This window comes from Talpa occidentalis, unplaced genomic scaffold, assembly GCF_014898055.3.
Source record: "Talpa occidentalis isolate TD23 unplaced genomic scaffold, MPIMG_talOcc4v2.1 talOcc4.15, whole genome shotgun sequence".
Classification (NCBI taxonomy): domain Eukaryota; kingdom Metazoa; phylum Chordata; class Mammalia; order Eulipotyphla; family Talpidae; genus Talpa; species Talpa occidentalis.
Window position 1 is genome coordinate 87,218,211 of NW_023601543.1, and position 22,881 is coordinate 87,241,091.

The 22,881-nt window shown below is 52.9% G+C and overlaps 1 protein-coding gene across 1 annotated transcript in view; it reads left to right on the top strand.

Annotated features, from left to right (window-relative positions):
• The window catches only part of NLGN4X (neuroligin 4 X-linked), a 137,462-nt gene that overhangs the window by 107,954 nt on the left and 6,627 nt on the right, over positions 1-22,881 (top strand). Inside the window, 2 exon segments of the mRNA XM_054695872.1 lie at positions 14,860-15,045; positions 18,360-19,149. Of these exon segments, the coding sequence (XP_054551847.1) occupies positions 14,860-15,045; positions 18,360-19,149 (976 nt within the window).

A 22,881-nucleotide genomic window follows, 5' to 3' on the forward strand; every position in this document is an offset into this window, starting at 1 on the left:
GCCCTCCCTGGGGTCTGAAATCCTCTGGAATTACTTTTGTTTGCCTTCCTCATAAACTCGCATGCATGTTGTCCCTCCAACCTGAAAGACTCTGGAACCTTTCCCTTTTCCCTGGGATCCTGGCCCGATCCTGCGTGCCGTATCTGTCACCACTGCATTTACCTGCTCTCCTGAGAGTCGGCCTCCTGAAGTTCGATTTTTTAGTAACTCGGGAACGGATCCGTCCATCTTTCTCTCCCTTCACGTGTTCCTACGTTGCTTTGCTTCCTACTGGATTGAATTATTTCTTTTTGTTTTTAAAGATTTATTTATTGATGCATACAAGAGCTGTGGTACAGGCCAGAGATGGGGTACAGGCCAGAGATGTGGGGGGTGAGAGGATTCACCAGAGACAGAGTGGGGAGCAGAACAGGCCGATCTACTGAAATCCACTGCTGAGGGGAGCAGTGGGGAGAGAGGAGAGGTCTGCTGTGTCTTGTGGGTAGCTCCCTGGCTGGGGATCGAACTCATGCTGCAGTGGCTGCTTCATAGCAACCCCTTGTGCCACCAGGGGGGCCCCTAAAATCAATTTATTCTTTTAAACCAGAGGGGCGTCTGAGGTCAAGGTGCATCACTGACACAGGCATCCCCAAATTAATAGCAACTCAGAGGCAGCACTCACCTCCGTTTTGCTGCTACCTGGTGGTGATGGGTTTCTAGGGTGTTGCCCCATCAGGACAGCCACAGAAGCAGAGCCTGGAGCATCTCACCTGTCCCTGACCAAGATCAGATCCTTGTCTTGCCTTCTGTTGCTGTTGGACGACCCTGTGGCGTGGCTCACAGCTACTGCACACTGCAACAGATTCCCTCAGTGTGTGCGGTGAGCTGAGCTGCCTGGCTCACGCGCGACGGGGGATGATGACTTGTAGGTGGGGTGTTGCCCAGCAAGTGGCTTTTTCCTTGAACCTCCTCTAGGGGTGAAGATGTGGAATGATACTGACAACCTTTGTGGCTGGAGGTGCTGCCATTGTTGAGTTTTCTTCCCTGGTGCTGCCTGGAGGTGGCCGGCCAGGCACTGAGGCAGCTCTGTCCCTGAGCAGCAATGGCAGGCTGCCCGTGACAGCTAAGCTGGCTGTCTTCTCGGGAAAGCCCAGCGATTATTACCAGATGATCACTCAGTACATTGAAATTATCTTTCGCTTGGAAGGAAAATGATCTTTCACTTAGAAGATTTACCACCCAGTAGGCACCAAGAACATACACTCTGGAAGTGTATTTTTCTTATTTTCATTATACTATTTCTTATTGAGGTATTGTTGCTTTGGCACGTGGTATATAATTTAGGGGTACAGGGCCACACCTTTTAGAGGTACATCACCCCACACCCACTACCAAAACCCCATAAAGTTACTTTCTAGTCCACTGAGTCATCTTCCCTCTTCCTATATCCATTCGGGCAGCCTCTGTTCTACAGTCAAAGCTCTAGGACTTGTCTCGGTTCAGTTTTGTCTGTTCTTTTGTTTCCTTTCTTTGTATTCTCATATGAATGAAAATCACCTGGTATTTGTCTGGCTCCTTCTCAGTTACATCACTTAGCATGAGCCCCTGCAGTTCCATCCTGCATTGTCACAGATGGCAAGATCTTGTCTTTTTCATAGCTGTATACTATTCCACCACTATATATATACACATTCTCAGTCCACTCTTCTGTCTTTGGGCACTTAGCTTGTTCCCACCACTTTACTATTGTAAATAGTGTAGCGGTGAACATGGGAGGACACATGTCCCTTCATTTTGGAGTGGGACTGCTGGATTGTATGGTAGATCCATTTTGAATATTTTTAAAAGATTTACTTATTTATACATAAAAGAACTGGGATATAGGCCAGAGGTGTGGGCAGGGCACTGAGAGGGTTCACCAGGGACAGAGTGGGGAGCAGAACAGGCAGATTGACTGAAGTACACTGCTGAGGGGAGCAGCGGGTGAGACAGGAGAGTTCTGCTGCGCCATGTGGGTCACCTCCCTGGTCAGGGATCGAACTCGTGCTGCAGAGGCTCCAGATAGCTTCAGAGGCTGCGTCTTAACCCCTTGCGCCACCAGGGAGGCCCCCATTTGAAACATTTTGAGAAAACTCCATCCTGGTTTTCTGAGCCAAACGTCCTTTGCAACTTCAGTGCATCCTTGGGATGAGCACGCATCCCAACCCAGAATTCCCTCGCGTTTGCTTCCAGAGGCTGCTGTTGCTCATAGCTCCACCTCTGCTCCACCTCGATAACTTCCAACAACCCACTTTGATCACCTCACCGTTCGTAGACCAGCAGTCTAGGTCACTTGGATGCTTCCTGTGCCTCGACCCGAAGCTGTGGCCTGGGCTCTGTTCTCGGGGCAAATCTGCTTCCAACAACACTGGCCTCGTTTTCAGAATGTTGGTTGATTGAGCAACATGGGGTGAAGGCTCCTGTGTCCCTGTGGCTTTCAGCTGAGCTTCATGCTCAGCGCCTCCAGGCCCTCAACCTCAGCCTCTTCGAGGACACATCCCTGCTTGTGCTGTCAGCAGCGTTTGTTTTTAAGACTCCTGTTCTATGCAGACCCTCTTGGAGAGTTCAGGGATCATTGACTCTCACGTCTGCCGGCTACTGCCTCCCGTTACTTTGCAGATCCCCGCTCAGCAGGATCTAGATTCATGTCTGATCCTGACCAGGAGGACAGGCGTCGTGGGGGAGAGAGGGGGTGCCTTTAGAATTCCGCTACCGCCTTCCCCGTCAGAAACAAACACTGCGGTTGGTTGAAGCACCCCTGGGAGGTGGCTTTGGGCATCCGTCAAAGTCTCCTGGACTCTTGGCCAGTAAGCTCCGCCACTTACTGGGGGATGAGCCCCTCCGAGAAGCTGTGCCCATGACTCCTGCGTCTTCCGTGTCCCGGGCTGTGTAACCAGCCTCGGCGGCTTCTTCTCCAGGGAAGGACGCTCAGCTCTGGCGCGAGTGGCCGCCGACCCTGCTCTCTGCGCTGCCGTATTTATAACGCGCGAAATGCCGAAAGCCATTCATTTTGTTGTCCACCTACCAGTGCCTTTTCCTCAAAAGCCTGCACCCTCAAATCACCCCGGTGTAGCCCCCCAGGAGCTGCTCTTTCACCCCCCCCCACGCCTCTGGCCTGCACCAGTTCTTCTACGCAAAAAAATAAATAAATAAAGGAGATAGCTCTGGATAGTCAGAAACCAGAAACTTCATAAAACTGAGCCTGACCCCCACAAAGTCCCTGGTGTTTGTCTCAGCTGTCCGGATTGTTGGCTTAGCTCAGGCGCGGCCTTAATTGCAATTTATGAAATACGGCTTTGAACGTGAAGGTCTCTTTAAACTCTGTCTCAGGACAGTCATTTTTCAAAACATTGTCTCTGCCTCTGCGATTCCTGTGGCTTGTGCCTCCCAGAGTCCTCAGGTGTGTGGGTTCAATCTCTCAGTCACCCGCGTTGCACCGTTTCTGCAATGTGAGGTCCTAATGGTTTCCTGGAAGAAAGGCATTTTCAGGCCATCTCGATGATCCCCCCATTTTGCTCAGCTAAAAGAATTTTCTTTTCCTAGAAAAGAGAACCGAGCAATGGATTGAACATTAATGGGGGATCCTTGGCTGCAGCAAATCTCCTCCAAGAGAGGATTCTCCCCTCATTTATTAAAGCACAATAGCCATTGAACCATTTTCCTAAAGGCAACAGAATCACCTTCTTCTAAGAGTAAATTGAAGACCGACTCCGAGGCGGAGCTCCCCTCCCCTGTGTAACCCTCAGCGAGTGTCTCTTAAATTGCAGCCCTATTAAGAAATGGACTAAAACAGACATTGTCACACAAATGTGCTTCTGAGATACGGAATTGGCTTTCGAGGCTGGTGCGCTGGAGGAGTCGAAGGCATTGACCGTCCAGTTAGAGGCTCTGATTTAATTCCAGGCTCGGCGTCTTGCTTTCTCCGAGCGGCGTGACGGGTTTTCATTGCCCGGGACGGGATAATAGCAGAACTGTCTGGGAGATAATGATGCGCTGGAGCGTATCGACTGTGGCAGCTTCTGCTCCTGGCTCCTTGCAGGTGGCCCCCGAGCTAGTGAGCGTGATAAGGTGACGTCTGCTTTTACTCCGCCTGTCCTGGCCCGCCTTAGGGTGCTGGGGGGGGGGTCCTTATCTCTCGCATCATTTTGATGGAAAATTGCAATTAGAAAAAGCCATAGAGGAGGGGAAACTGGACAACCTCTGCGTGCTTTTGTGAGACGCAGAAGTCAGAAGACATCAAGTGCACGATCGTTAAGGGGGTGGGTGGGGCATAAGGGGTATTGGGGGTGCTGCAAGGTGGTCATCTAGCCCTGGACAATGGAAGACTTGACTGCTTTGGAGCAGAGAGAAGTTGATCTTGAACTGAGGCAAACCTGTTAGGAGCTACTCTGTGTGTGTGCGTGTGTGTGTGTGTGTGTGTGTGTTGCTTCCCCTGCAACGTTTGATTTTTCACCCCATATCATGCAAAATATATCGTAGCCCCAATTTAAATCCTGATGTGTTTGCACAAAACATTCCCACACCGTCTGTTTCACCTTCTGCAAATTCCCCCCCAAGCCTTGGGATCACACCAGTCCCAGCCTGCTGACTCTCTCCACCCTGTTTGTTTTCTTTTTTTAAGATTTATTTATTGATGGACACAAGAATCAGGGTGCAGGCCAGAGTGTGGGGGGTGAAAGGACTCACCAGAGACAGAGTGGGGAGCAGAACAGGTGGATCTACTGAAATCCACGGCTGAGGGGAGCAGCGGGGAGACAGGAGAGGTCTGCTGCGCCCTGGGGGTAGCTCCCTGGCTGCCCAGGGATCGAACTCGTGTTGCAGAGGCTGCCAATAGCTTCCTAGTGCTGTGTCCTAACCCCTTGCACCACCAGGGAGGCCCCTCCTCCTTGTCCACCTTGTCGTAACTCTTGTTCACGCCGCACACCTCTCACTCGGAAGGTGCAACACCCATGTCCTGCCCGCCCACCCTCACCTACGCCTATGTGAATAACGCATCCCCGAGCTAAGTAACGCCTTGCAAAACCTGTAACCCCGGAACAGAACTGCCCTGGCAGAACTGGGGAGTTGGAGAATCAGGCTGCAGGTGGAAATAGCCGTGTTCCCACGCTCGCTCAAGCCAGTTTATCCCGGGTGCCTACAGACACCTCATTTTAAACCTCATCTTGCCATGAGGAAGCTCCTTCTCAACTCCTGAAACCCACTCAAATCTCAACTCACAAGCCACACAGGTCTCCGAGGAGTGTCCTGTGCCACGGAGATGTCAGGAGGACACCCCCGCACCTCTGGCCTGCACCCCAGCTCATGGTGGCGTCGATGAATGAATTAATCTTTAAATAAATAAATAAAAATGGCCCAAAACAATTGGTTAGAACGATCATTAAAATAAACCTAGAAGCAATTTAAAAGAACACCTGGTTTGCAGGACTAGCCTGATTGAATGGGGGAGAGTCAACACACAGTAGGTGACGCGTGAAGGTTCATAAACAGCATTTTCAGGAACAAACTTTGACGTGGTATTTAGTCCAGACATGGAATTGGGGGGCACCGCAGAGAGTTGGGGACAGTTGGGGCTGAGTTTATCCTTTTTCATTGCTGTGTAATATTCCATTGTGTATCTATACCACATCTTCTTGATCCAGTCATCTATATTTTTTTTGGCATTGGCTATGGAAAGCTGTGTGGGGTTTCCTCAAACTGTTAAAAGTGGAGCTTCCATAGGATCCAGCAATTCCACTTCTAGGGATCTACCCAAAGGACACAAAAACATTATTTCAGAAGGACACCTGCACCCCTGTGTTTATTGCAGCCCTGTTGACAATAGATAAGCTATGGCGGCTGTGCTTATTACCAGACGGAGAGTGAGTCATATTGAATTCCCACACCCGGGCCAGGAGCGGAGCCTCATGGACGGACTCACGTCAAAGCTGCAGGAATTCGTGTCAGTTCACCGTTCCCCACTTCCTTGTCCCCTGGGGGCATTTGTGAGGACACATGCATGGATAATACAGACCCTCCTCTACTACCCCTCTGCTTGAGCACACATGAAGCAGAAATATTTGCTGTAGGTTGTGTTGCAAATGTAATACTTCAGGATTTTCTCTTTAAGTGTGTGGACACAAGCTGCAGCCCCACGTATGATTCACTCCCACCGCCTCCCTGATTGGCTATGGAAAGTACAGTCGATCCAAAGTGTCTTGAAAACACAACAGCAGACCTCTCAGTGCATTTTTGTTGCTTCCTCAAACTGCCCTGAGGCCATGAAACATGTTATGTGTGAGTTATCTCTAAGTTCCATGTCCAAAGATAGCTCCTCTATGTGTCATAGTTTACCTTTTTTCCTAATTGTCTCACTGCTCGCGCAATACATCTTCCATGCTGTGAATTTAGACATATTCAGAGGTCAAAATGAAGAAAGGGACTTGAAGAAAATGAAAACATTGTTGTTAATTTGGGATGGATGGATAGTTAGATAGAAGATTGGATGGATGAAGGTGGATGATGGATGGATGGGTGGATGGATGAATGGGTGAATAGATAGGTAGGTAGGTAGGTAGATAGATAGGTAGATAGATAGATAGATAAATAGATAAGTGGATGGATGGATGGATGGATGGATGGATGGATGGATGGATAGAGAGGTAGATAAAAATATAGATAGATACATAGATAGATAGATAGATAGATAGATAGATAGATAGATAGATAGATGGATGGATGGATGGATGGATGGATGGATGGATGGATGGATGGATGAGTGGATGGATGGATGGACGGATGGATAGATGGGTGGATTGATGGAGATAGCTAGGTAGCTAGCTAAATAGATAATTGGATGGATGATGGATGGATGGATAGAGAGGTAGATAAAAAGATAGATAGATAGATAGATAGATAGATAGATAGATAGATAGATAAGTGGATGGATGGAGATAGCTAGGTAGCTAGCTAAATAGATAATTGGATGGATGGATGGATGGATGGATGGATGGATAGATGGATGGATGATAGAGAGGTAGATAAAAAGATAGATAGATAGATAGATAGATAAGTGGATGGATGGATGGATGGATGGATAGATGGGTGGATTGATGGAGATAGCTAGCTAGGTAGCTAGCTAAATAGATAATTGGATGGATGGATGGATGGATGGATGGATGGATAGAGAGGTAGATAGAAAGATAGATAGATAGATAGATAGATAGATAGATAGATAGATAGATAGATAGATAGATAGATAGATAGATAGATGAGTGGATGGATGGATGGATGGATGGATGGATGGATGGATGGATGCATGGGTAGGTGATTGATAGATGTGATTTGATAATGTATGGATGAATGATTGGATGGATGGATGGATGGGATGATATAGATAATTGCAGGAAGGGATGAATGACTATATAAACAGATACACGGAAAGGTGGATGGATTGAATTACATAAATAAATAGGTAGGTAGGTAGAGGATCCATGATGAATGGATGTATAGATGGATGAGAGAGAAGTGGGTGATGCATAGATGATTGATAGATACATAGATGGTGGATGAAGATGGATGGATGGGTGGGTGGGATAGATAGACAGACTGATTGATTCATTGCTTGATTGATAAGCTGACTGGACGATGGCTGGATGGATGAAACAAGCTAGTTAGCTGGACAGAGGAGGACTTTCTCCCACCTGAGCACCAGTGGCCATCACTCTTCAGACACTTAAAGAGAACCTCCCTGGACACCATGCATTTCCTGACAGAGACACCGAACAGTCAAGAGCATTCCCCGCAGTGTCCCTGCCTACCAAGAGCGACAGGATCACATCCAATCTGGGAAGGTTAGCAAACGCAGAAGGTCGAGCTCCAAGCCATGACCAGGTGCACTGGCTCGGTGGGGAGCCCTCACCATAGCCCAGAGCAGCCTTTTCCAAAACACTCTTCATGTCATGTCTTTGCTCAAACACGGCTCCGACCAGCAAGACCCCCTGCCCTTCTGCCCGCACCAAGGGGTTCCCGAGTCAGAAATCTGGGGCAGAAACTGCTCTGGGTTGGTTTTATTCCTGCTGAATTTTGAGAATCGCTGCTCCTGCACAGAAATAGTTGCTGATGTTCAAGGCGGCGATGACAGGAGAAAATGGAAAGAAAGGACTTTACTTTTCTTTGCATTCTCTCCAGATGAGTAGATCCCATCACGGGCGGCTCATCCGAATCACTTGTGCAATTTTTAACAAATACGTCCGCTATACCCACCCCAAAGCAGCTAATTGATTATCTCAATCACTGAGGAGTAGGCTCGAGTGTTATTTAAAATCTCTCAGATGTTTTATGTCAAAGGGGAGGACAGAGAAAAAAAAAATTGTCCGAGTTTGGCAGGTGGGCAACGTGGCGCAGCTCAGGAGAGCAATAAAATGATTTCGCTGAATAATTGCTGTTGCTTATAAAACACCTTCGTATTAGTCAAATATTTGGCATTATCCTCTGATTTCAAAAGAAATGCGGGCGGCCATGCTGACAAGGCAAAGGAACCTTGCTTTTTGTGGCGAAACACTTTAAACAATGCGTAAAAGCGTTGTAAATTATAAGGTGTTTTGCACGAACACGTATAATTTAGTTTCCATCTAAATGTGACGGTCAAGGGGGGAACTTTTTTCCCATTTCACTCTTTGCCGTGAAAGCCTCTGAAAGCACCAGAACAGAGAATTTAGCCCTGAAAAGGAAAATGTGTTCGGCATAATGGGGCGTTTGGAGAGTGAATGTTGTTGCGTGTTTAACAGGCATCGTGTGGAACATTGGCCGTGAGTCCGCGCTCAGCCGGTGGCTGAGGATCAGAGTCCTCTAGGCTGACTCGGGGACTTCCCAGGGAGGGGAATATTCGTTGGCGAGATCGACTAATCAAAGGGGGCTTGTACGTGGGGAAATGTAGGGCGTGATCCTCTAGCCAACGAGGATCCAGAAAATCCTACGAACCGGGGGCGCATGGACCCCAGAAGTTGACATGTCACCATCCTCATCAGCATGTGGGAAGCATCTTTGCCTGATGCTACCAACCAATCTGCTGACTTTCTGGAAGTGCGTGTGGCTGCTCCCTGGGGGGCCCATCGTGAGCTCCTGTAACCCTCATCACCCCCCAAAAACCCCAGCTCCAACCCCATCCCATGGCGAGTCAGCGTTGGAGCTGCACATGTCTCCGGGGCTGGAGGCTCTGGATGCGATCACTCCCTCCGGCGCGAGTGGGACCGGCAGGACGCGTGATTTGGATCCTCCGGTCTGGGCATCGTGGCCCATCAAATGGTTTCACCCAGTGCAGGTCAGGGGCAAGCATTCCCCCAGGGGGGACTTACTGCTTCATGTCAGAGCGTTGCCATCCGGGGCCACTGTGGAAGGAGGCGGCCATCAGGCGCCGCCACAGAGACACGAAGGATCCGACTCATCCAGGTGCCCCGGCTGAACCTGGCTGCGACTTCACAGCCCCACAGATGAAACAGACAGCCGGGGGACAAAGAGGGAGAGACGCGCTGGGTTGGTGCAGGGATTTTTATTTCTGGAAAAGAGAAAGCGTTGCCCTTCTCCTGTCTTTTGAAGAGCGGTGACGGGGCGGGTGATGAAAGGGGCTGCCGCATCTTGGGCAGCCCCTGCTGGACCCGCCCTGGGCATCAAGAACAAAACACCAGGATCAGAGCGTCCTCCACGCGCTCTCCAAGACCCTCGGCCTCCTGGCCTCCTCGAGCCACGAGGGCTGGGAGAGAGGGTGGCCCCACTCACCCACCCTCCTGTGGCTGCAAGATGGGCGCTGACCCTGCCGGGTGAGCTTGGCGAAGCATGGAGCGGCCGCACCCCCAGGTCCTCGGCGACACCTCCCGGCTGGTTCACTTTCATCGTAGCAGCTACAGTCAGATGCTCCACAGTCAGATGCTCAAGCGCCCTGAGGCTCAGATGACCAGGCATGAGGGACTGAGCGCATCTTCCACCAAGTCCCTATTTTTAGCTCTTTCTGCCCTTGCTGCTGTCCTTGGACGGCCGGGGCGGTGGCGAGGGACTCTGCTGTGCTCCGGCCGTTGAAACCGTTTGATGCAGAGGTCATAGGTGCCCAGACACGGATGCACATTTATATGTGGGTGGGGAACTAGAGAAACTAATTTGTCTTTCTGCTACGGTCTTATTGGAAATGCCTCTCGCCGGCAGAAGCACTTGTGTCCATCCCGAAGGCTCTACACGGAGAGATTGCCTGAAGAATATAGAAACACCCGTTCACAAACACAGACACTGTCCCGTATTCATTGCAAGGTTATTGGAAATAGCCGCGGCGTGGACACCATCTAAGTGACCCAGGCAGGTGACTGGATAAAGAAGGTACGATCGGTCAACCCAGTGGAATACTACTCAGCCATGAAAAAGGAGCGCACCCGCCATTTGTCAGGATGCGGATAGACTTGAAGGGGGTGATGCGAAGAGAAATGTCAGAGGAGCAAGTCACAAAGTGAGTAGCTTCAGGCAGAGCAGCAAAACTTAGTCGTGTGTGCAATATAAAGAAGCACAACGTAAGACTAAACAGAACAAAACTGACCCCTTGGACTCTGAGAACAAAATAGCGGTCACCGGAGAAGAAACCAGTGGGTGGGGACTTTGACGTGGTCTCTATGGCCGTGGACTTGAGCAACCACGTTCCTCAAATGGACTCAGTCTCGTCAACCAGCGACAACATCAACATGGCGGCTGTCTCTTGGGGTGAAGAGAAATCAAACACGATGCTCTGGACCCTATTCTTCGTCGTCATTACCCGCCCACCCCCCGGATAACAGCCACTCATGGCCGCCCGGAGCTGTAGAGTTGTTTTTTTTATAGGTCTGGAAATACTTGTATATGAGTCCTCTGGCTCCATGGCGTCCACTCCAGTTGCTCTGCTGGCCTCTCCTTGATGCTGGAGGCAGGAGGGGACGGGCGACCTTCTAGGACTGACTCCTTCCAGCCGGCTGCAGCCTTCGGACTCTCGGCGTGGTGCCCGGCTCGCCCAGGATCAGAACCCCGGGCCTCTCAACGGAGTGTCCCCTCCTCCACGTTGCCGAGGACCCATATCACCTATTCCAGGGGCATCAGTTTGCCCTTGGCGGTGTGTCGGCGACATCCCCAAGTCTCCTCGGCAACCTCTGTTGTCCGCCATATGCCGCATCCCGGGAACCGGGCTTTGGTATTTGTTGAGCCCCTCGAGCAAGCCTGGGGGTCACTCAACCTCACGCTGAGACCGGTGGGGGCATCGACATTATATTCCTTAGAATATAATGAGGACTTGGCGTCCATCCAGATCCAAGAAGGGTCTGAATCTGAATCTCGCTCCAGCAATAACTGCCACCGCTTCGGCGCGGAGAGATCCCTTCCGTATCAAGCGGCGGGTTCAGGAGCAGAAATTCACACCCCCCAGCTGCTGTGTTGAGGACTGAGGCCCGGAGGGAGCTTGGAAACGTTTTAGTTTTGGGAATTAATATAATGGAAACTCGAAATTGTGCCGATGAAGGTAACGTCGGCTTTGCTCTTTGAATTCAAGCCTCTACAAACGTCGAGGCCACGGCTGGCCACCAGCTGTGCCCTGTCAGCCCTCCGCCATGGGGCCACGGCCCTCCCCATCTTGTTGCCTCAATTCCCCAGCCGGATAGTGACAATTTACTACAGTTTGATTCTGTCTGGCTGTTGCCTCTGCCTCTAACCCCACATATAAATGACGCCACCCAGCTGTGTCTTTCTGCCCTGACTTATTTCACTCAACACCACCCCTTGCGGTTCTACCATGTTGTCACAAACTGCAGGATTCCCTCCTTTTTCATGACCGAGTAGTATTCCACCGGCTAGTATTCCACCAGCTCGTTCTGACCCACTTCTTGGACCTTAAGCACTTGTTTCCATAACTGGGCTGTCGTCAGTGGTTCTGCGCCTAGGAGTGCACACGTTCCTTTGAAATAGTGGCTTTTGTATTCTTTGTGGAGTCACCTCACTGGGGAATGGCCGGGCCGTGCACCGGCTCCAGAAGGGGATGCTTGGACCCGTGTGATCGAGGCAGCCTTGGGGCTGCTTGTCAAGGCGTGGAGGCTGCTGGGCTTTGCCTGGCTGGTGCAGGGCTGCAGGGCCCCACCCGGCCCCCCTGGAACAAATCCTCAAACGGTCATCCTGGGAGCCCTGGGGCGAGGCTGTGCTGCTGGGGAGCCCGGAGCCATCCGGCTGAGTCAGCTCCCTCCTTCCTGGGCGAGAGGGGCTTAACGAGAGCTAATTATACCGCCCCCTCCCCAGCCTGGCCCCCACATAGCCCTGCATGAAAAGGGGCTTTCTCCCCGCCAAGCCCCTTTCTTGTTATGGGAAACCTTGCAGAAAGGTTCGGCGGTGAATGCTGCCGAGCGCTGCCTTGGCATCCGCACGAATCCGTAATTGCTAATTAAGTCCAAGAGGGCTTGCGGGTGGCTGCTTCCCACCGTCCACAGCTGATCTGCTCCCCTTCCCCCTGCTCTCAAGCTTCTCGGCATTTGCAAAGCTTTTCATTGACGGAGTGCTGGTGTGCAACGGTGTTGGGGGTTCTGGGGTGCAGCCTTAGCATCGCCACGGCTGTGTCTGCATCACAGAGCTCACCCCACAAAGGCCTTGCAGACAACCAGCCCCCTTCCCTGCTGCTAACTCATTATCTTGCCCTGTGTCCCAAGCACCTCAGGCACCCCTTGTGGGGTGTCGTGTTGCATCTCTCCGGGAGATGAGACCCTGCATGTTGCAATTTTAAAACAAAAATAAGAGGCAGCCTTTCTTCTGCCTTTGCATCCATTTCTGAACGCCCACCCCCCAGCCCTGCACCCTCCGTCCACGGGGATTTAGGGTCGAGAAGGCGCTCGGGGTTGCTGCTGCTTGCCTGGGGGTGCGTCACAAGAGACTCTTCAGCCTCACACTCTCCGTCTGCTGCAAGCAGCTCCGTCCCAGGGATGAAGGTGGACCACGGAGCGGAGACTCGGGAAGGGCCTTTCGGCAGCGGAGCCGAGTGTGGGTGGCGAGGGCTTCTGAAGACGTGGCTTCTTCGAGGAGGCCTTGACCACAGGGATCTGCTCATAAAGTTGGGTGGACGTTTGGGCCAGGAGTGGACCTCGAGGGCCCTTCAGGAGAGGCTCCCGGCCCTGGATTCGAGCACACTCACAGCCTCTGCAGGGTCGATACCAGCGGGCGGCATTTGTCCAGGTGGAGATCTTTAGCGACATGAGCGAGGAAATAAGACCCACCCGTTTGCCTCAATAAAAGCCCATATCAGGCCTCCCTGGTGGTGCCAGGAGTTAAGTCTCAGCACTGTGAGGCTGTCGGCAGCCTCTGCAGCACGAGTTCCATCCCCAACCGGCCAGGGAGCTACCCACACGGCGCAGCAGACCCCTCCTGTCTCCCCGCTGCTCCCCTCACCTGTGTGTTTCAGTAGATGCACCTGTTCTGCTCCCCGCTCTGTCTCTGGTGAGTCCTCTCACCCCCCCACACCTCTGCCCTGCACCCCAGCTCTTGTGTGCATCACTAAACAAATCTTTGCACAAAAATAAATAAAACCCCACATCGCCTTACTTCTTGGGATGCAGAATTTTGCACCTGGCACGGATCCAAGATGCTCCATTCACTGAATCCTTGTGTGTTTGTTTGAAATAAAGCGTGTCTGTGGCAGCTCACCCTGGAGGAGATTTGAATACGCTTTGGCTTTGGGGCCAAGATCAAAGGATTCCAGGTTCTGTGCGCCATGGATTTTTTTTTTTTTTTTGCATCTATAAATCTTGAGGGGCCCCACGCCATGAAGACGGGATCTCATCGAGTCTCCGATTGAGTCTGCAGCTTCAGCCTTACGGGGATTATTGCTCCAAACTCTGCGTATTTAAATCTCATGGAAAGATTTAATGGAAAGTGGTATTTACTTCAGAGCAAGGGAGTCATGAGGAAGGGAACCCTCAGGGAGAAGCTCTCACGTTTGCGGACCATCTTACGAGACACCCATGCAAAATATCCCCCGACACCCCTTTATTTCCCCTGCAAAACGAGGGTGTCTTGCATTTTGCCAGAGAAAATAGACATCGGTGTGTAGCAGGGAGGGTCCCCAGCCAAGGGAGGGGGAGCTGGGCAGGGAGTAGAGGCTGGAGAGGAGCCTGGGGAAGGAAAGAGGCAGGATGGGGAGGCAGGAGAAGGTCTGGGGGAGGCCCGTGGGGCAGAGACCCCGACTTCTCGGCCTTAGACTTGCCCGGGGACGGGGCGTGAACTCTTGGCAGAGACAGAGGCGCTGGGAGTGGCCCGTGGGGGGGTGACCCCTGCGGACTTTGTCTTGACATTGGTTGGATTTGGCTCCTTGGCTCCCAGCCCTGCCTGACCCCCCCTGCCCCTGTCCTGTGGGTCCCCCAGAAGGAGGCTTAGATGTGGGGGACACTCTTTGGGCTCAGGGGCTCTGCTCTGGGCCACCCTGCTGGGCTGGACACTGACCCCCGAGGGCATGGCGACTTTGCAAGCTTGGTTTGGAGACTCGTGATATTCAAGTTCTGTTCCATAGAAGCTCTTGTGTTGATGCAGCGGGCACAGAACCTATTAGTGCAGGCAGCTTGGGGGTGCAGGCCCTCCCCGCCAGCCCACACGCCCCGGAGTCCATCCCCGGGCAGCACACGCTGTGCCCTGGGTGTGGCCGCATCATCAGTGTCTGCGTCCATCTCGCGTAGGTAGGGGCGAGGCCCCCGCAGGTGTCCACGGCTACCAGGAGGCCCCCCCAGCGGCGTCCAGCCAGCGGCTTCTCCCCGGGAGCCAAGGAGCGAATCGGCGCCTGCGTGCGCTACCCGCCGCCCACCCCGTGCGCTGACCACCCTGTCCTCCCTGCAGGGTTTCTGAGCACCGGCGACCAGGCGGCCAAGGGCAACTATGGCCTCCTGGACCAGATCCAGGCGCTGCGGTGGATCGAGGAGAACGTGGGGGCCTTCGGGGGTGACCCCAAGCGAGTGACCATCTTCGGCTCGGGCGCCGGCGCCTCCTGTGTCAGCCTGCTGACGCTGTCGCACTACTCGGAAGGTAAGGGGAGGCTAGAGCCGGACTTGTGGGTGTCAGGATGGAGGGCAGGGGAGACAGGATGGAGAGACAGATGGAGGGTCATGGAGGGAGAACCCCAGCACCTCCTGGACCCTGCAGGAGAGGCTCAGGCTGCACCAGGTGAACCCCCTCCTGGCCATCGCTGCCTCCCGGCCTCCTGGCCGCGCAATGGGGTGGGAGAGTCCGAGACGGTCCTCAGGGAGTGCAGTCCCGCCCTGGGCTCTCCGGCTCTCCCCTCAGGGGCTCCCGAAGCAGGAAAACCAGCCCCAGGCACCGCGGCAAGCCTGGAGCACGTCCCAGCCACCTCCAGCTTCCAGACCCTTCTGCATCCTTCCATGCCCGAGCTGGCTCCATCCGCTCTGGACTGTGCGAGAAAAGCGCAGATGTCTTTAAGGAATTGTTTTTAGAGAGTGTCCTGTCCAGCCAGAGCTGCCGTTATGGGCTGACGTTTGTACCGACCCTTTATTGTAAAAGAGGGGAGAACAGGACTGTCAATTCTCGGAGCAGAAGACACCCACACGTTCTCTTTTCTCGATGCGTACGCAGTTCTCGGTGGGGAAAGGAATCTGGACCGTGTCCACCAATGGCCAGTCCCAGGCTAGTGCACGCTCTTGGGGGGGACAGTGTCAGACACTGAAATCAGTGACTTGGAGGTGACTGTCCAGCTGTGATGCCTGGCACGGTCACTTCTGCAAAGAGCTCCTCAGAACGACTCAGGAATAGCAGAATGACCTGCGCTAGCGCCGAGGGCTGCTGCTGACGACGTGGAAATCCCAGAGTGCACATAAGTGCATGTCTGTGAAGACGCTCATCACGGTAGTATCGTAGCAAAGGCTCACACAAAAAACTGAAAGGTCCCAGTGGGAAGGTGGATGTGCATTAGCTCAGAGGATAGTCTGACTGTCAGGAGTGGGGCTTCCAGAGTGCAGCGACCCCAGATGACAAGGAACAATGCTGTGGATACTGTCAGCAGACACCAGACACCGTGGGGCCAGGGCTGCCCCGTGCAAATCAAACTGAGACTTGCAAGTGACTTGTATTTCATAGTAGGCATTAGAAGCGACGGTTTTTCTTTATCTGACTTGTATATTTTTATCTGGGATTATATTTCTTCCTTAATGTAGATGGAATCATATGGTGCCTTCCCCAGATAACAGATAGATACACAATAACTTTCTAATAGAGAGAGGGATGGTGCATAATTACCTCCCTAGGAAATAGAGGGATGAGAGTTTGATAGGTGGGTTGCTGGGTGGGCGGATGGATGGATGGATGATGGATGGAGGAACAGATGGATAGATGGACTAGGCAGACAGATGGATAAATGGAAGATTGGATGGATGGGTGGATGGATGCATAGATGGATAGATAGACACACAGACAGGTGGATAGATAGAGAATTGGATGGATGAATGGATAGATGGATGGATGGACTAGACAGAGAGATGGATAAATAGAAGATTGGATGGATGGATGGATGGATGGATGGATGGATGGATGGATGGATGGATGGATGGATGGACTAGACACAGAGATGGATAAATAGAAGATTGGATGGATGGATGGATGGATAGTTGAATAGATAGATACACAGACAGATGGATAGATAGAAAATTGGATGGATGGATGGATGAATGGATAGATGGATGGATGGATTAGGCAGACAGATGGATAAATAGAAAATTGGATGGATAGATTATGGATGCATGGACAAATAGATGGATAGATGGAGTAGGCAGACAGATGGATAAATAGAAGATTGGATGGATGGATAGATGATGGATGGTGGATGGATAGATGAATAGATAGAAACACAGACAGACGGATAGATAGAAAATTGGATGGATGGATGGATAGATGGATGGATAGATGGATGGATAGGATTTGCAGATGATGGATGGATGGATGATGAGAGAGAGAGATAGATGGATAGATAGACAGACAGATGGATAGACAGATAGATGGATAGACAGACAGATGGGTAGATAGATGGGTAGACAGAAGATTGAATTGCTGGATGTCTAGCCGGAGAGATTAGGCGGGTGCAGAGGTGGGTAGATGGATACGTAGGAAATTGGGTGGACGGATGGACCATTCAAGCGGCCTTTTCTGGTCATAACCGTTTTGACCTGTCGACGCCTTCGACAGCTGAAGTGCTGACATCGCTTCTCTACGGCTCAACAGACTCTAGAGCCAAAGACACAAGACAGCCCTGCACTTGCCGAAAGAGTCATAAACCCTAGGAAGCTGGCACCAGGTGGGCGTGCTGGTGCGAGGGGCAGAGCCGCTGGGTCACACCCGCCTCCCGCGTGCTGCCGGTGGCCGCGGAGGTCTCAGCCTTGACTGTGGCGTGAGCTTGAAACCGAGTGGGCTTGTGGCCGCCCGCGCGTGTTCTCCAGCTGCCACGAGGCGTTCCAGCGGGAGCTCCTGGGCTTGCAGGGAGCCCCGGGAAGATTCGGTGCCGCTCGCCTGAACCCGCTTGTCCTGCGGTATTTAAACACAGGATTCATTTCCCCGCAACCCCAGGCAGCCGTGCACTCATGTGACCGGGCAGCAAACATCCATCTTCCCGCAGACCGCCCCACGCAGGCAGATGAGTTTCAAGTGGGAGAATCCTTTTCCCCGCGCTGGATTTTGAACGGGCATCATTTTGAAATCGATGCTTTTTGGAGGAAAAACCCCTGCGGGCCCGGCCTCGCACTGCAGATCCTTCAAGAAGCGCCGATGCAATGGCTATCTCCATTGTCTGAATCTAAGACTTTCCCTCGAGGGCGGGCGCTGCCTGAGCACTCCCAGCCCGGCCTCCGTGCTCTGAAACCGGGCTCCGCGGGGTCTTCCCCGCCCCAGGAAGCGCCACCTGGCTGCGCAAGCAAGCGAGGCAGGCCGCCTTTGGCCTCAGATGGGGGCGGCGCATATTTTCACAGGCTGGGGAGGGGGGCGGCGGGGCGAGCTTGCATTTGCAGCCTCTGCAGCCCAGGAAAGAAATACTCCAGCCGATGGCGGGAGGGCGTAGCGCTCAATGCACTTTCGTTTCTTACAGTTTTTCTGGGGGGTGTGTGTGTGAGAGAGAGAGAGAGAGGGAGGCAGCAGGAGGGAGCGCCCCCTAAAAGTGGTGGCCGGCAGAGGGGGGCGGGGGTGAGGAGATGCAGGAGTGAAAAGAGCGGCTGGCAGGGCTGAATGCCTGCGTCTGCGGAGACTCACATGCCCCGCCGGACAATCGGCGCCTTCTTCGCGAGCTCAAAGCTGCGTCTCTGTCTCGGGGCTTCATCTCCCTCTGCACGGTTTTGCACCTGCAGGGCTGTTCCAGAAGGCCATCATCCAGAGCGGGACGGCGCTGTCCAGCTGGGCCGTCAACTACCAGCCTGCCAAGTACACTCGGATATTGGCAGACAAGGTCGGCTGCAACATGCTGGACACCACGGACCTGGTGGAATGCCTGCGGAATAAGAACCACAAGGAGCTCATCCAGCAGACCATCACCCCCGCCACCTACCACATCGCCTTCGGCCCCGTCATCGACGGCGACGTCATCCCGGACGACCCCCAGATCCTCATGGAGCAGGGCGAGTTCCTCAACTACGACATCATGCTGGGCGTCAACCAGGGCGAGGGCCTGAAGTTCGTGGACGGCATCGTGGACAACGAGGACGGGGTGACCTCCAACGACTTCGACTTCTCCGTGTCCAACTTCGTGGACAACCTGTACGGCTACCCCGAGGGGAAGGACACCCTGCGGGAGACCATCAAGTTCATGTACACGGACTGGGCGGACAAGGAGAACCCCGAGACGCGCAGGAAGACCCTGGTGGCTCTGTTCACCGACCACCAGTGGGTGGCGCCGGCCGTGGCCACGGCCGACCTGCACGCCCAGTACGGCTCGCCCACCTACTTCTACGCCTTCTACCACCACTGCCAGAGCGAGATGAAGCCCAGCTGGGCCGACTCGGCCCACGGCGACGAGGTGCCCTACGTGTTCGGCATCCCCATGATCGGCCCCACCGAGCTCTTCAGCTGCAACTTCTCCAAGAACGACGTCATGCTCAGCGCCGTGGTCATGACCTACTGGACCAACTTCGCCAAGACCGGGTACGTGCCGCTGCCCGCTGGGGGTCTGCTCTGTCGTCATGGGGGGCTTGCATGAGTGGGGATCCTAGGGGCTCGGACATGCGGGTGCACACGGTGGACACGTGTGCACAGAGACACAACACACATGTGTTAACATGGGACCATTCACACCCATGTGTGGGTCGTGGGCACACAGCCACACAATGCATGTGTGTACATGGGCACATGCTTCCATGGAAACCCACACAACACTGACTGCACAGCACACATGTCCTCATAGCCACACACCACATGTATGTGCATGGACATGTGCCTGTGCAACACAGGTGCATGCAAGGACACATACATGCAGACCATAAAACACATGTGTGTTGGTATCACATGACCATGCATACCCGTGTGTGGGCCACAGGCGCACAGCCACATAATGCACACGTGTACATGGAAACACTTGCATGGAAACCCACACAACATGATGTGCACAGCACATATGTGCATGCCACCACACACCATATGCATGTACATGGATGCATGACAGTGCAACACAGGTGCATGCAGGAACACATGGGCACAGACCACACAACATCTGTGCATGGGTCACACCTGCATTTGCACGCACAACCATGCAGAACACACATGCACGTCCACAGCCCAGCTGCACACACAAACACACCTGCACACAGAGTAAGAGTTACCCGGTGTTCAGGAGCTGGAGACCAGACCCTCACTGCAGGCTGCCTGGTGTTGAAAGTTTTTAGTCACCTCCCGGCGGGGCAGCGTTCACGCGTTGCACCATGTGCTGGGAGCGGGTGGCCGAGCTTCCAATGTAGAGGTGATATTGCCTGTTCTGGAGATTACAGAGTCAGCTACAGACGTGTGTGGCATGCTGGCTGTCCTTGCTGTGTGTCTGCAGGAATGAAGTTAATCTCATGACAACTGTGGAGTGGTTCTGTGTGTGTAAGTAGAGACACAGGGAAATGGATGGGTGGATGGGTCGGTAGGTGGGTAGACAGAGGATTGCATGGATGGATGAGGGACGGACTGGTGGATGGATGGACAATTGACTTGATAGATAATAGATAGATCATAGATAGATCCATACATATGTAGGCAGAATGGATGGATGGGTGGAAGATTGGATGGATGGATGGATGGAATGATGGATGGATGGATGGACGTATGGATGGATGAATGGAAGATTGCATGGATGGATGGATGGACATATGGATGGATGGACATATGGATAGATAGGTAGATGGATAGATAAGTGGATGGACAGATACATGGATGGATGGATGGATAGATACGTAGATACATAGATATGTAGATACATACATAGATATATATAAAGTCAGGTGGGTGGGTGGATGGATAAACAGACAGACAGAGAGATAGACACCTGGAAAAACAGACAGGTAGGTAACTAGGAAGGTGGATGGGTGGATGGATGGATGGATGGATGGATGGATGGATGGATATGGATATGGATGGATGATGGATGGATGATGGATGGATAAGGATGGATGGATGGATGAGGATGGATGATGGATGGATGGATGGATATGGATGGATGGATGGATGGATGGATGGATGGATGGATGGATGAATAGCTGGCTGGCTGGATAAGTAGATAGGTAGGTAGGTGGATAGATGGATGATAAACAGACTATATGGATGGATGGACAATTTGGTAGGTAGAGAGGATAGATGGATGGATGATGGATGGATGGATGGATGGATGGATGGATGGATGGATGGATGGATGGATGGATGGATGGATGGGGATAGATGATGGATGGATGATGGATGGATGGATGGATGGACAGGTTGGTAGATAGAGAGGATAGATAGATGATAGATAGATAGATAGATAGATAGATAGATAGATAGATAGATAGATAGATAGATAGACTGACTACATGGATGGATGGATGATGGATGGATGGGTGGATGGAGAGAGAGACAGGCTAGATGGATGGCGAACAATGGAGACAGAGATATTTAAAGGGTGGACCCTGCACTTGCATGTATGTATATGCTTTTACATATAAATCTTTCCAGAACCAACCACACACACACATGTACATCTGTACACACATGTGTCTGCACACAGATACACACACATGAGGTATCCGTGCATGCATCTAACCCCATGCCTCCCCTCATGCACATGCGGCTTACGTGTCCGGGCGTTTTGTGTCCACACCCATAGCATCTCTCCAGCGCACGAGCTGTGTCTGTGTGTGTGATGGATGGATGATGTCAGCACAGTCACGCATGTGTCCTGAGTGTGAATGTCACCCTGTGGTCACTACTCAAAGGAAACCTTGGTGGCCACAGGCACCAGAGACCCGTGTCCAGCAGGGTCAACCGCTACACACCCCCCACCTTCTGCAGCGATGCTGGCAGAGCAGCCTCCCCGCCTGTCAGCTGCAGACATCACACTGTCACTTCATTTTCTCTTGTCTCATAACATAATTGTGCAAATTAATGAGGTACCGTCCTGTGGTGCCCGCCTGTGCCTCTGTCATTAACCTTGAGCCTCTCACGCTGAATCCCAAATGAAAGCGCTACCGCACCTGGGCGCCATCCATCCCCCATCCCCCATCCCCCCCTTCCTTAAGGTCACTCCTCACATTCCTGCCTTTGGAATACGAAAGGCTCGCTTTGCCTCCTTGACGAAGGACCGCTGTGTTTGTTGAGCGACTGACAGATGTACTGGCTGGATGGATCAGTGCTCTGCGCTGTTGGGGGTTACGGAATGGGTCTGAGAATTTGGAGCTGGGGGAGGGAGAAGGAGAGGCACTCGAGAGAGACGCCTGCTCTTACCACACGCTTCCTACTCCAACTGGGCCTTGGCCGAGGTCAAGCCAAGGTCGTCTTTGCAGCCGCCTGGTTTAGGAGCTGCCGAGTGCGGCTAATGCAGACACACACCAGTCCGGCTTCCCGCAGAGACTCATGGGGTCACACTTGCAGGCTTAGAAGCCGAGCGATCTCGGTTTCATGTGACCAGGAGCACCCCAGTTTCCCCCTCTGTCATCGCATCGCCCCGTGAATCTGTGTTCTTAAGTGCAGGGTGCTGGGGAGTCTCCTCCTTACCCCATTAGGGCCCTGCCTGCATCAGGTCCCCGCTATTGGCGTTCGGTGCATCTTAATTTCAGGGGGGAAGGCCGGGCCCTGCCCGATGGTGCCCTCAAGCCGAGAGCTGTGATTCTGGCCCCTGCAAAGTTGCATCTTTGTCTTGTAAGTTGAGTGACCCCCACGGCCCCCAGAGGAGCGCAGGTGGGGTGACTAAGTGGGCATCCAGACACCCCCCTCCCAGGTCCTTCCTAAACACGCATCGTGGCCACCTTCTGGCAAGCCTCGGGCTCTCTCTGCCCTGGTGTGTCGGGACGTGGACTTTGTAGGACCTTCTTAGCCGGAAAGCTGGTTCCATCCATCATGGATTCCGCCGACCCATGGACGCCATCATGAAACCCAAAGAAACCCTTACTCCTCGGTAGTGCCCCTGCCTGCCCAAGGCTGTGTGCTCTGGGGAAAGGGACGAGAGACCAAGGCAGGTCCTGCATCTCCAGGACCGTCAGCACCCAAGGGAGCTGCAGCCAGGACCTAGGGAGGCATCGGGGAGGTGGGCGACCCCACCTAGTGCTGCTGGTGCTTCTGAACACCCTGATTCTATCCCGAAACCCCCTCTGCCCGGCGCCTGCCTTCTAGGCAGAGAATGTGGACTGGCGCGGGCCCCGTCAGCTCAGG